The sequence below is a fragment of the Lepidochelys olivacea genome (genome assembly GCF_965140295.1).
Source record: "Lepidochelys olivacea isolate rLepOli2 genome assembly, chromosome: 2".
Lineage (NCBI taxonomy): Eukaryota > Metazoa > Chordata > Testudines > Cheloniidae > Lepidochelys > Lepidochelys olivacea.
The window spans coordinates 192,337,181-192,351,273 of record NC_140412.1 but is presented as its reverse complement, the minus strand read 5'-3'; the positions used below and the strand labels follow the sequence as shown (position 1 = coordinate 192,351,273).

The following is a 14,093-nucleotide window of genomic DNA, read 5'->3' as shown; positions in this document are numbered from 1 at the left end:
TCTACTGATCTACTTTTTTAAAAAAAAAACCTTTTTACTTGTACCTGCTTTGACTTGATTCTCAAAGTCTTCAGCGCCTCTCGCAGCATCCATCAGAAAACATTTCCATACTTGACTCAGCTTATGGGACAGGACCTCATGGTCCATGTCCTTTTAGGTGAGAACCCAAGGTGGAGTTTCTCTGAATATTTCCCAGAATAGTCCAAGACAAGATTTATTGAGAACAGAAAGAAAATCATTCAAACAAAAGTAGTGGTTTTGTATGACATAGCTTGTTTTACACTCTGAAAAGTTAAGCCAGCTAGGTACACAAAAATGGTTCAGTGATAAATGGCACCACCTTCTATTTTATCACAGAGCTTTTTCCTCTCAGCCTGTCATTTTCTCAGACAACAGCTCACACACACTTTCTTGTTGCTTTGTCCCAGGGTCCTCATGGCCCTTCTTCAATTTCTTGGTCATTTGCACCTTTCACATTCCTTTGATATCCCAGAGCTGCTATAATACTGAGACACAGTTCACAGAACTGTTTCCCCAGATGTCCTGGATGTGGACCTCAGCACCACCTCATATGCAAAATTCATTGTATATTTTGAAGTTTTCTTATGCTTATTGGCCCAGTTAAACCATTTTTGGGGAGTGGATTTCCCCATTTTCTTACTTTTCAAATGATTCACAGAAGGCGTACGCACACCATAGGTCGACTTTCAGTCCACAATTGCCTCTGTCCTCCCCTGTCCCTCACCCTGATTGCCTTAACTAAACTTGCTAACTTTGAAACCAAGTCACTCTCTTGAAGAGGTAGGTTGTATTTTCCCCCCTACTACGAATGCCTCTTCTAAAAACTTGTACTTCTAGAACTTTTAATTCAGGGAAGTCCCTACAGTCTGCTTTATACAGGAGGGCAGACTAGTTGATCACACTTGTCCCTTCTGACCTTGCAATCTATGAATCTAGACTTTATGAAATGTAGATAGACATATCAAATCTCCCATTCCACTTACATATCATTTTACACTTGAAAGATTAGATGACAAATTCCCCTTCTTTATTATGAAAAGTTTATTAATGTTAAGCTACATTTGATTGGTTTCTTTACTTTCATTCTATATGTGCAGCTGCACAGTATTAACCACTGCAAATATAGTTGCACAAAAAGACATGAATGGCTGTCTTTCAGATACGCCTTTAATTTACATTATATTCACAGAGCAATAAAAATAAAATTAAGATGTTATAAAAACTTGGAGGTTCATCAGGTCAAACATTGAAGGGTTTATCATCAGGAAACAGTATCATTGTTGCCAGCAGGAGGCTAAACTGCAAGTATTAGTAGGACCATTCAGTGCATCAGATTACAACATTCCACTTTCTCATGGACACTTAAAAAAACCAATTGGAATACGTGACTTATGGAAAGGGCTAGTGCTAACTTCTTAGCAATGTACTTCTAAGGTTTATGATATATGAGCATTGGTGACTGACCTGATCTTTATTTTTGAAGGGGTAAAGGGAGAGAGTTATGCAATATCCCTATTTACTTATACTTAGAGATACTTGCTGAGATTAAACCAAGCTATGTGGTAACAACATAGATATTACCAATTCACAGTTCTGTATTGTGTGCACTAAGTATATCAACATTATCCTTCCCAAACTACTATGTCCCCTGTGAATATCTAATGTGTGTAAAAGGTATACTGTATCCAAGAGATTAGAACAACAATTTCAAACTACCTTCAGTAAATTTCAGGGATAAACTAAGATAACTAACTCCATGAATATTGCTTTTAAATAGGATGGGACCTCACCTCTGGAATGGGCATACATATTTGTTCTCAAGGTTTCGGTAAATCGTTTAGTAAAATATAAAATACATTTTAAAGTACATCAACTTTTGTCATGAAGCTGCACAAAATTAATGGATGGATTTCCTGACAAGCATTACATGAACTGTAGACATAAAACGGGACTTTACCTAGGGATGCACTCCTCCCCAACATTACATGTGAATGAAAATCTTATACCATGCAAAGTACGTGGTAGGCAATTAGGTGCTAATTCAGCAAACAGATAGGCACATACTTAATTTTACGCTTGTGATTAGTCCTATGGACTTCAAAGGAAACGTTCATGCAAGTAAAGTAATGGTTAAAAGAATCAGGCCTTTAAACAGTAAATAACTTACGGAAGGTAGAGAAAGCCAAAGGGAGAGTACTTGCACTTTGACCATTATAAAAGAATACTTGGGTAGAAGATAGGAGTGATAGGGAGAAATTAATTGTACAACAGACCCCTCACACTCGGCTCATTTTTGTTAAATGACGAAGATGACTAGGGCAGGCCCAAAGGTCTTCCATAACCATATAAAATCTCAGATATGAAGACAATTGAAGGGGACATATTTCTCCAGAGACAGTATGCGAGGGACATTTTCGTGAAGTTATCAGAACAAGCTACCACTGAAGGGGACAAATAGGCAGCAACTGTAGTCCTTGTGTCCACATTACTGAAAATGTCTAGCCTTTCTAGCCAGCCAGCACTGCCACAACTCTTACCAGACAGACACTGCTAGTCTCATTCTTTCCTCTAGGAAACTTATATTGTATAACTGTTGCTCTAAACGCATAGCATTAAAATAAAGAGGAAAGGCACTTTGATGAAGAAAGGGAAATGAAAGGTGAAAAACATTACAGCTCCAGAGGCACTTCGGGGCAATTGCCTCTGGTGTTAGGCCTGAGAAGAGAGAGTTAGAATTCTTCCCCCCTCTCCTGCCCCGTTCTACTCAACATTTTCAAGTCCATTCTTTGTAAAGTCCTAAACAGTCCATTTATGTCCCCAGATGGCTAAATGGGATATTTAATAAATTTTATTTTCTGTTTAGTCCAAGTTAATCAGTACATATCCCTCAGGGGAAAAAATAACTACACATTTTGTTCTGTTAATAGTCTCAACTTCATCAATCATGTAACTGATGCACATAATTCCAAGACAATGGATTTAAAGAAATATAAATCTTGGCAGTCTGTGAAAGGGAAAAAGTTACAAGAGGCAATTTTATAATGTAAAAAGATAAGTCAGCAATATATCCATTACTTTGCAACCCTTCCCTCAGACACACCAACTTACCACCACCCACTGTTTTAATATGGTTTTGGAACAAGTAAATCTTGCTACCTGAAAAAAAAAAAAACCCAACAATGTTTGATGCGTTCAGGTCATTCAGCTAGAGTGCAGTTTCTGGGTTTGTAATTGTTCAGCATTGCAAAGTTCACAGAAATAATGAGCACATTCTTAAAGATGTCAATACCACTAAACATATGTGACAGAGGGATCCGTGAACTGGAAAACTTCCTGATCGTACAAGTCTTCTGGTAGCTCTTCTTCTCCATCAGCAAAAAATGTGGGGAATGGAGGATTTTTATTGCAGTCTCGGTAAGTCGGTAAATTTGTATCTCTGACCTAGAATGAAAAAAGGTTTAATAAATCAAACAGATGATTCACAGATAGGAATATATTTAAACCCCAGGAAATCACTCTTTTTCTATGCATGAGGAAAACAGCATTCAATTACACTTATTTTTCTAAAGAATTCCATGTCTGGACATTAGTTAAATTAATGACCATATCAGCTCATGAATCTAATATTTTGTGCTTGAGTCATTAGACTTTAAAAACTTAATAATTCAACCTTTGTACCATGCTATGGGATGAATCAAAGTCAACCACTAAGAAATCAGAGTAAAAAATGACACCTACCATACAACACTTTTAAGTCGATAGTCTGCATATTTTTAACTACTATTAATGTAAGTAAAATCTAAGATTAATCTAACAAAGATTAGAGAACTAGGTCTGTTCACTTCTGAACCTGGTAGCATTTTGTGTACAAGAGTTTCATGTTTTGTTTCAGTTAGAAAATTTCCCTACTGCACCTGTGAATTTTTTGACTGAGCAACAAAGAATTTTTTTTTTAAATGGGAAGATGTAATTGTAAAAGTACAAAAGGATGAGAGAGAGATGAAACTACTTCATTCATTTTTTTTTTTAAACTGACCAGATTTTAAGTTGACTGTGTGAAGTACGACTGTACTTACAATTTCAGAAACTCAAGTGCTAGACATGGAGTTTAACATTTTCCTACTTATCTAAACATATTTCTTTATAAAAATAATAGAAAGTCACATGAATTTTAGGAATTGGGTTTAATATGGGTCACCAGTTTGCATTCCTCATTAACCTTTGTACAACCAAAATACTAGTCTGAAACTGTATTTACCAAAAGCTGATTAAATTGTAATATTTAGATTTTTATATTGGATACACAAAATGCTTGCTATAAGAAGATATTAAAACTTAATTAATAGCTATCACCATCAATTCTTCCTGACTTAGAAAAAACGTAATGTCTGTTGTATTTAAAATACAGTAGTTTAGTAACAAAGAAAGTACAAACAGATTGCTATTTCATATAAGAATTTATGGTAAATACCTATATAATCAAAAGAACACAAGAAGCTATGTCTTTTCGACTGTTGCTCTTCAGTATCTAAGAAGTATTTGGTTACTTTATATCTCCTCGCACTCTCTCTCACACACACACAATTTTGGCAACTCATATGAATTGTATGCTCATATGCAAATGACCAGCTACACACAACTCCCTATTTGCATGTGCAAATCTGGTCATTATGCATGAATTCACAATACTTCTCTGAGCAAACTAGGAAGACACTTGCACACAGAATCATAGAAATGTAGGACTGGAAGGGACCTGAGAGGTCATCTAGTCCAATCCCCTGCATTCATGGTAGGACTAAGTATTATCTCTAGACCAGGGGTCCTCAACCTTTTTCTTGCTGAGGCCCCTCTCAACATGCTCTAAAACTCCAGGGCCTAGCGGGTGTGTGGGGGAACTCTGGGCTCCAGGCTGGGGGGGGGGCGACCCTTGGGGATAAGTGTAGTTAGACTTCCTTTTTTTTTTTGTGGGGGGGGGGGGGAAGAGGGGGCTCAGCCAGCTCCACACAGCGGGGTCCAGGGAGGGAATGCTACCTCCACCCCCTGACTCACCTCAGCAGGCCACCCACTTGCCTGAGTTGTGGAGGGATGCAACCAAAAAATATAACAAAGCAGGGACTCAGCTCAAAAAGTTTGAAAACCACTCAGGGTACAGGCAGAGGGTAGCTAGGGGCTATGTGCGGGCAGGGGGTAGCTAGGGAATGCATGGGGGAGGGGTGGTAGGTCAGGGTGCCAGCAGGGGGTACCTAGGGACTGTGTGCGGGGAGGGGAGAACAATTTTTCCTCCCTCCTAACAATCTTTTATATACTCTTGAAAACTGTTACATCAACTCACCTCCTGAGTAAACACACACAATTTTTTCAATCTTCTCTCAGCAAATGGGGGGCAGGGGGGAGGAGGGACAGCTCAGCGGTTTGAGCATTGGCCTGCTAAACCCAAAGTAGTGAGTTCAATCCTTGAGGGGGCCATTTGGGATCTGGGGCAAAGATTGGGGATTGGTCCTGCTTTGAGCAGGGGGTTGGACTAGATGACCTCCTGAGGTCCCTTCCAACCCTGATATTCTATAAGCATGCTTTCTAGACCTTTAATCATTTTTGTTGCTCTCCTCTGGATTTTCTCCAGGTTGTCCACCTCTTTCCTGAAACGTGGTGCCCAGAACTGGACACAATACTCCAGCTGTGGCCTAATCAGCACGGAGTAGGTTTCTTGAATATGTGCAGTTGAAAAAATAAATAAATAAATAAATAAAATGCTCTTTATGTTTCAGAGCAACAAGAATTCATTTATGAAATGGATCTAATCATACAGCATTCTGGAAGTTCCTTATAAGAGACTATCCTCTAACTCAAGTGTCACTTATATTCAGGACTCTTAAAAAAATATGCACTTTTGCAAATTGTGCTTGTCATTCCTTCATGTGTTTGATTTAATTACTTTTATGCCCCACCCATCTTTCTTAGATGAGACACAAGTCAGATTATTTATGACATCTTGTGACAATATCTGCAATCCGACGTGAATCTGGTGAAAACTAAACGTGGGCCATAATACTGCTAAGGCTTACAAATGAGTTTAATTTTATGCAGTGAAAGCAATCCTATTGTCTTCAATGGAGCTACCTGAAGTGTGTGAAGTAAAGCACAAACATAAGTCCTTGCAGAAGCAGGACCCAGGTTTGTAGAACATAAAACTTTAAGAAACAGTAAATTTTCAAGAAATCTATTGCTACAGTGAAAGTAGCATACTGACCTTTTTCTATTGACCTTTCTACATGTGAAAAAATTTTAAATTTAGCCTTGCAAATCCAATCTTTGAGGAAAATAAGTAGGTAGAATTATCAGTAGAAAAATATTTTCCTCATGCCCATAGGTTGTATGAGGTAGATGATAAAGGCCTGGTATCTCTGCAGAAAAAGGAACGACACACTGAAGGGCAATGAAATCTCATTTAAAACTAACCTCACCATTTCTATATTACTATATATGGAGTTCTTTCTGAAAGCTATAATAATCCCCTTCATCTACTGAATTTAACTATATTCAGAAGTAACATATTACAACAGAGATAAATATGCTCTGCAGAGACAGGAAACTTGTTTTTTTATTACCCACTTTTATAACAGATCATGCAGTAAGTTTAGTAATTGAAAGACTGGTCTCACTTGACTGGAAAACACATACAATGGAACCAGTTGCTTATGGCAGAAATGGAACAGAACAAAAGACAGGCCTGAACAATCCGATACCAGCTGACAATTCAGTTCTGATAGGAAGACAGTACTTTACTCAGAATACTTGATAGTACTTTAGCCTCCCCACAGAGTCCTGCAGAGATATCAGGGTGGATAAAAACAGATTTAAAAAGTATAGTAAACAAAAAAATATTAAGCAGTTCATATTTGCTGCCAATATTTTAAGAAAGTCACTCCACTAAACTTATGGAATTCATTGGTTAAGCATGTGGAACCAGAGTTTCTGAAGTGCTAAAGCAGCTTTGAACAGCAGTAGCTTCTTCTGAAAGTACAGAGAGAATATTTTCATTTTAGTTTATTCAACTAGTTCAGTTCAACTACTAGTTCACCCAAGTTGAGAAACACATTGAGAGGTGAAAAAGCAGAAAAACCAGTTTTCCACTTCTAATCTAATCAGGAAAACTACGTGTGAAAGAATGAGATCTACTAGTTCTAAAATCTTGAAGGACAAGGTAACCAGAAAGTTAAATTCACCAACTACAGATATTTCCTTTGTTTAGTAAGTTGGTTTTAAATGAAAAACATGTTTTGATAAACTTTTCTTTAATGTAACCAGCACATTTAAGGTCGTTTTAGTTAACAATTTTAAAATGATGTTTTTGTGCATTTAATTGAATTCCAATTTCCAAAGGCACCCTGACACAAATCACAAGTAAAAAAAATATATATAGTAAATAAGAAATGCATCTTTTGCCATTTTCTAAAATGAAAAAAATGTAAAAATTAAGAATCTGAATAAATGCATATTAAGCTATATAATTGCTTAAATGTGTAAGAATATAAGAGTTTATCCTCCTGATTAGCAAAATGTAATGCCAAATGGCACCAACCAATTTAGGAAAATAACTAAAAAGTACAAATGCCAAGTTAAGATTACAATAGATAATTTAAATCAAGGCTTCCTATTTGCTAATTTAAATTACGATTTAAATCAATCCACCCTGACAGATATACATTTTGGGACCACACCATTGCTAAAGGCTTGTCTACATGGCAAATGATTTGCTGGTATAGCTACACCAGCAGGGTCCCCTAGTGTAGGTGCACCATTAGCAGACAGGAGGAGTTTGATAGCATAGTAACACCATCTCCATGAACTACATTGCCTATGTTGACAGAAGTGCTGCTCTCAGCACAGTTGGATTTAAACTGTTTTTTTTTCTAGCACAGCTAAGTCCGCTGGGAGGGGAGAAAGTAAGTGTGATTTCTCCCCACCCACCCTTCCACCCACTCCTAGCTTACCTAAGTATGATGGCAAAACTTTAGTGTGAACTAAGCCTTAGATTTAACATCCTAGCTTCCTATGACAGAAACTGCAGGTTGGAATTTCAGCTGCGAAGTCTCAATAGCTTCCTAAAATGAAACGAGTTTCCAGGCTTAAAACACAATTTTGCTTGCTAGAGTTAGAGGAGGAATTGGTTTCACATGTCAAAGTGGCTCTCAAATCCTTGAGACTATTTTAGGTGGTCTTGGAATTATGTGCTGGTTATGATACATGATGTTTTTGCACAATCTATTGCTCCAGGATGCCATATTTCTCTTCTGCCATATACTTATTAACGCTGTTCTCCAGTCATGCACAATCTCCACCATGTATCTACGACGACAGCTGCAGTGTGAGTGGACAATCATTTGCATTTTACGTCTTATGTCAAACAAATCTTTTATGTGGATTGAGGTTAAAATTGGAACGTCATGACTGCCAAGGTTCTAGCTCACAAGAACAAGGTAACCTAAACAGTAAAGTTTAGTGCCATCCTCACTGTAAAAAAGAAAATGAGTTACTGAGTAACTGTTTCAGAGTTAGTCTCTTCATGTTAGTCTGTATCAGCAAAATCAACAAGGTGTCCTTGTGGCACCGTAGAGACTAACACATTTATTTATAACACATTTATAAGCTTTCGTGGGCTAAAACCCACTTCATCAGATGAATGGAGTGAAAAATACAGTAAAAAGAATATATATTACAGTACATGAAAAGATGGGAGTTGCATTACCAAGTGGGTGCTAACGAGCCAATTCAATTAAGGTGCAAGTGGCCTATTCTCAAAAGTTGAGAAGAAGGGGTGAATACCAAGGGAGGGAAAATGACTTTTGTAGTGCAAACGGGGCCAATGCAATCAAGGTGGCCCATTTCCAGCAGCTGACAAGAAGGTGAGAGTATCAGCAGAGGGAAAATTTCTTTTTGTAGAGACCATCCACTCCCAGTCTTTATTCAGGCCTAATCTGATGGTGTACAGTGTGCAAATGAATTCCAGTTCTGCAGTGTCTCGTTGGAGTCTGTTTTTGAAGTTTTTTTGTTGAAGAATTGCCAATTTTAAGTCTGTTTTTGAGTGTCCAGGGAGATTGAAGTGCTCTCCCACTGGTTTTTGAATGTTACAATTCCTGGTGTCAGATTTGTGTCCATTTATTCTTTTGCATAGAGACTGTCTGGTTTGGCCAATGTACATGGCAAGGAGGCATTGCTGGCACATGAAAGCATATATCACATTGATAGATGTGCAGGTGAACGAGCCCCTGATGGTGTGACTGATGTGGTTAGGTCCTATGATGGTGTCCCTTGAATAGATATGCAGAAAGAGTTGGCACCGGGATTTGTTGCAGGGATTGGTTCCTGGGTTGTGTGGTGTGTAGTTGCTGGTGTGTATTTGCTTCAGGTTGGGGGGCTGTCTGTAAGCAAGGACTGGCCTGTCTCCCAAGGTCTGTGAGAGTGAGGGATCGTCCTTCAGGATAGGTTGTAGTTCCTTCATATTATCAGGATATTAGGGCTGGAAGGGACCCCAGGAGATCATCTAGTCCAACCCCCTGCTCAAAACAGGGCCAATCCCCAACTAATGCACTGCTGCTGCTGATGCGCTGGAGAGGTTTTAGTTGGGGGCTGAAGGTGACGGCTAGTGGCGTTCTGTTATTTTCTTTGTTGGGCCTGTCCTGTGGTAGGGGACTTCTGGGTATCCTTCTGGCTCTGTCAATCTGTTTCTTCACTTCAGCAGGTGCGTATTGTAGTTGGGAGAATGCTTGATAGAGCTCCTGTAGGTGTTTGTTTGAGGGACTGTAGCAAATGCGGTTGTATCTTAGAGCTTGGCTGTAGATAACAGATCGTGTGATGTGGTCTGGGTGAAAGCTGGAGGCATGTAGGTAAGTATAGCGGTCAGTAGGTTTCTGGTATAGGGTGGTGTTTATGTGACCATTGCTTATTTGCACTGTAGTGTCCAAGAAGTGGATGTCTTGTGTGGACTGGTCAAGGCTGAGGTTGATGGTGGGATGAAAATTGTTGACATCCTGGTGGAGTTCCTCAAGAGCCTCCTTCCCGTGGGTCCAGTCACTGTGCAATCCTATTAGCGCTGCCCTTGTCCTTCTCTTCCACTGGCCAACCTTCTTGTCCATTTTTGAGCTTTATTTGCCTCATCACTTAGGAGTATGCACTTTGGGGCAGAAGCCAGGTTTTTACGTGATGGCCTTTTAGTTCATTCCATTGATAGCTTACTCAGTTGGTTAGGTTTTTGTTTGTACATTTTTGGCGATTTTGAATCGTTCTCATTATGAAATGACATACTGTGCTTACCCATTATGGACTGTTTTGAATTCCCTGTCAGTAAAAGGAATTAAGAAGTTGATCAACCACTTGTTTCAGCACATGAATATTCAGTTTTATTTTCCATTGAGAAGTTTTAAAACACCCTTTTATTCTAGGATTTAGGAATAAAGTATCTGTTCTTAACTGTTGATATTTATAACCTTCTCAAACTTCTGTCCAATGCCAGTTCACCTGTGTTCGTCCAATAGCCCTGTTTGGCCTTAACATTACATTCTGCACATTAATTCTAAAGTTGCATTTTGCAAAGCGTTTTTTTTTGTGTGTGTTCAGGTGGGTTCTTATGTATTGCAGTATACTTCAAAGAGACCCTCTGTCCTTTTCAGCAGAATACAGCAATACCATTTTTCTTTACAACACCCTTTGGAGTTTCACACGTTCCAGGAACACAAGGCACATTTGATGTAACAACTGTTTTCTTTTGATTTGCTAGTGTAACCGAAATTAGCACTCTTTTTGTGTTCTCTTCCAGCGTTTTACATCCAACTCTTTCACCAATTGTGGGTTGACTGCGTAAGCTTTGCTGTTGATGTCACAGCAAACACAGGTGCATTTATGCCAAACTGAAAAAAGGTCTCGTTTCCTTTTGTCTTTAGAAGGTTGCTTAGAGGGCTGCTGTTACAGGTGTATGCAACCAAGGAAGGAATTTAAAATTTTCACTTTAAAAATGTGCTTCATTGTTAAAAGGCAATGTAATGGTTCTCTCTTTTTAAGACGGCTATTAAACGGTTTCTTTTATGCTTATAAGGACAGTACACTGAAGACTTTAAATACTGTGTTACTACAGTAAGCCGTGGACCAAAAACAAAACAGAAGAATTAGTTGCATACTACAGCAGTTACACGCTACTGTGATTCAAGTATAAGTGCTAGTAAAGTGCTCATAACCCAGATACTAAGGGACAAGAACAGCCTGAGGATATCCTGACCTAGAAAAAGTGTCAAAAAAGAAGAGCCCCCTATGAGCTTTTTTGTTCTTCAGTGTCCTCTGAAGTAGCAATGCAAGAATTCAGCAATAGTATATTTCAGAGCAGAGACTGATGTATCTTGGAAGATATAAATATCCAGGGAGAAAGTCAGTGGTTGAAATGACCACAGCCCAAATCTCCCTCCCTGCAGCATCCTGGAGCCATGTGCTTCTCTGCAGAAGGCACCCTGCTGGCTGGGAAGCCTATGGATTGCACATCACTTCCATAGGGGGCGCAGCACACTCCCTCAGGACTCTATGAACTCAGTAGCATGCAAAGCTCAGTTGGTTGCAGGATCAAGCCTTTAATTATTGTATTCTTTCTATGTATTAATAGCAACAGAAGCATCAATCTGATTATAGGGAGAGATCTTGAGGGGGAAGGGGGGAGGAATAGTATACAATCATGTAACGAAGACTACATCATAATAAATACACACAAAGGGACTGCTGAGGTTGCTTGATCCCACACAATGTGTTGTGTGGGTGCAAGGTCTGCCTGCATGGAGCAGCTTGCAGGATTTGGGCCTGTTTTCCATGATGCTCTCCTAATGAACCTTTAAGAGCCATTATCTTTATGGATTATAAAGCCAAAAAAAGCCATTATGACGACCTAGTCTGACCTCCTGTACCACAGAATTTCACCCAGTCATACCTGCATCAAGCCCATATCTTGAGGGTCAGCTACAGCATATTTTCTTAAAGACACCCACATTGATTTAAAGATGCCAAGTTATGGAGAAGCCACCACGTCCCTTACTGACCCAGTTACAATGGTCAATTGCCCCTTTTTAAAAAAAAATAAAAAAACAGCACCATTTCTCTAGTAGCAGTCTAGCTTCATATTCAAACTCAGGACTGCAGAGGAGCATGGAAAGGAACATACATGCAAAACACACACTCTACCATTAGCGCTACAGTCAACATCTTGAGCACACCGGTGTCTAGTTTATATATTGTTAGAGTTGGTACTGTAATACTTTTACACATATTAAAAGCACTCTTTGTAGGTAAGGTACTGTTCTCCAAGAACTGAATTTTATTGGCCATCCTAGGGACAGAAAAAGGTCTGAAGCTTTAATCCACTATGTTCTCTGCCTGAGATTTAAGAACTGATCCACGGAAGGTAACCAAACACTAGTATCCTGTTAGCTTTGAGTATCCAGTAATATTTAGGTGGTATAATTAAATTTAGTAGTGGTATTATGTATTTTGTTTTGCTTATCTACAATATTATATTCCCTTTTATATCTGTTTGTAATTTTTTATTGAAGAGTGAATAAAATAGTTTAAACAAACGAAAGGTTTTTTACATGCAGAAAGTTAAAACTGGTTTGGTCACGTTTTTGTCATTAAGTCTATAAAACAAAGGCAATGGACTTTGCAGATACTTAATAAGCTGTGGATATACATTATTCATGTACTGTCAAGCATAATTGGCAGTATAAACAGAAATACAATTCAATTTCAGAAATCCATCAGCATAAAATACTTAAGCATCAAGTTTGATGCCCATTTAGGAACCGATTAAGTCATATTCACATTTGCAGTTTAATAGGGCTGCAGGCTATGTCAGTGTTAGCAACTACAGCAGCAAAATGCAGACTGCTTGTGAAGCAGAAAACTTGTTGAAGTGTACAAACTAAGTCTAATATTTTTGCTTCTGTCCTAATTTTTCTGATGTGAAAAGGCTAGAAAGTTGTGGCTACAGAACGCATACTGAACTACCATACCTCTTCTAGACCTATAGCATCCTTAAAAGACTAGACAGAACATTTAAGTTGAAGAATTGTATCTTTACTTCATACTTTTCCTCAAAGGAAAATTGCAGATATGCCATAGTTTTCCTTCAACTGAAATAGAAGTCTCATGTACCAGGACAGGGCAAATGCAAAGGACACACTGAGAAAGCGGGAGGATCGGCGAATTATCTCAAGTGCCTATACACAAATGCAAGAAGCCTGGGAAACAAGCAGGGAGAACTGGAAGTCCTGGCACAGTCAAGGAATTATGATGTGACTGGAATAACAGAGACTTGGTGGGATAACTCACATGACTGGAGTACTGTCATGGATGGATATAAACTGTTCAGGAAGGACAGGCAGGGCAGAAAAGGTGGGGGAGTTGCACTGTATGTAAGAGAGCAGTATGACTGTTCAGAGCTCCGGAATGAAACTGCAGAAGAACCTGAGAGTCTCTGGATTAAGTTTAGAAGCGTGAGCAACATGGGTGATGTCGTGATGGGAGTCTCCTACAGACCACCGGCTCAGAGGGATGAGGTGGACGACGCTTTCTTCCGGCAACTAATGGAAGTTACTAGATCGCAGGCCTGGTTCTCATGGGAGACTTCAATCACCCTGATACCGGCTGGGAGAGCAATACAGCGGTGCACAGGCAATCCAGGAAGTGTAGGGGACAATTTCCTGGTGCAGGTGCTGGAGGAATAAATTAGGGGAAGAGCTCGTGACCTGCTGCTCACAAACTGGGAAGAATTAATAGGGGAAGCTAAAGTGGATGGGAACCTGGGAGGCAGTGACCATGAGATGGTTGAGTTCAGGATCCTGACACAGGGAAGAAAGGAGAGCAGCAGAATACGGACCCTGGACTTCAGAAAAGCAGACTTTGCCTCCCTCAGGGAACTGATGGGCAGGATCCCCTCGCAGAATAACATGAGGGGGAAAGGAGTCCAGGAGAGCTGGCTGTATTTTAAAGAATCCTTATTGAGGTTACAGGGACAAACCATCCCGACGTATAGAAAGAATAGT

At 39.3% G+C, this 14,093-nt stretch overlaps 1 protein-coding gene across 1 annotated transcript in view; it reads right to left on the bottom strand.

Annotated features, from left to right (window-relative positions):
• Positions 1 to 253: 253 nt before the first annotated feature.
• Positions 254 to 14,093, bottom strand: part of MRPL3 (mitochondrial ribosomal protein L3) — a 67,225-nt gene continuing 53,385 nt past the window's right edge. Inside the window, exon 10 of the mRNA XM_084618491.1 lies at positions 254 to 3,462. Coding sequence (XP_084474617.1) covers positions 3,313 to 3,462 — 150 coding nt within the window. The 3' untranslated portion in view covers positions 254 to 3,312. The remainder of the gene's footprint in view (positions 3,463 to 14,093) is intronic.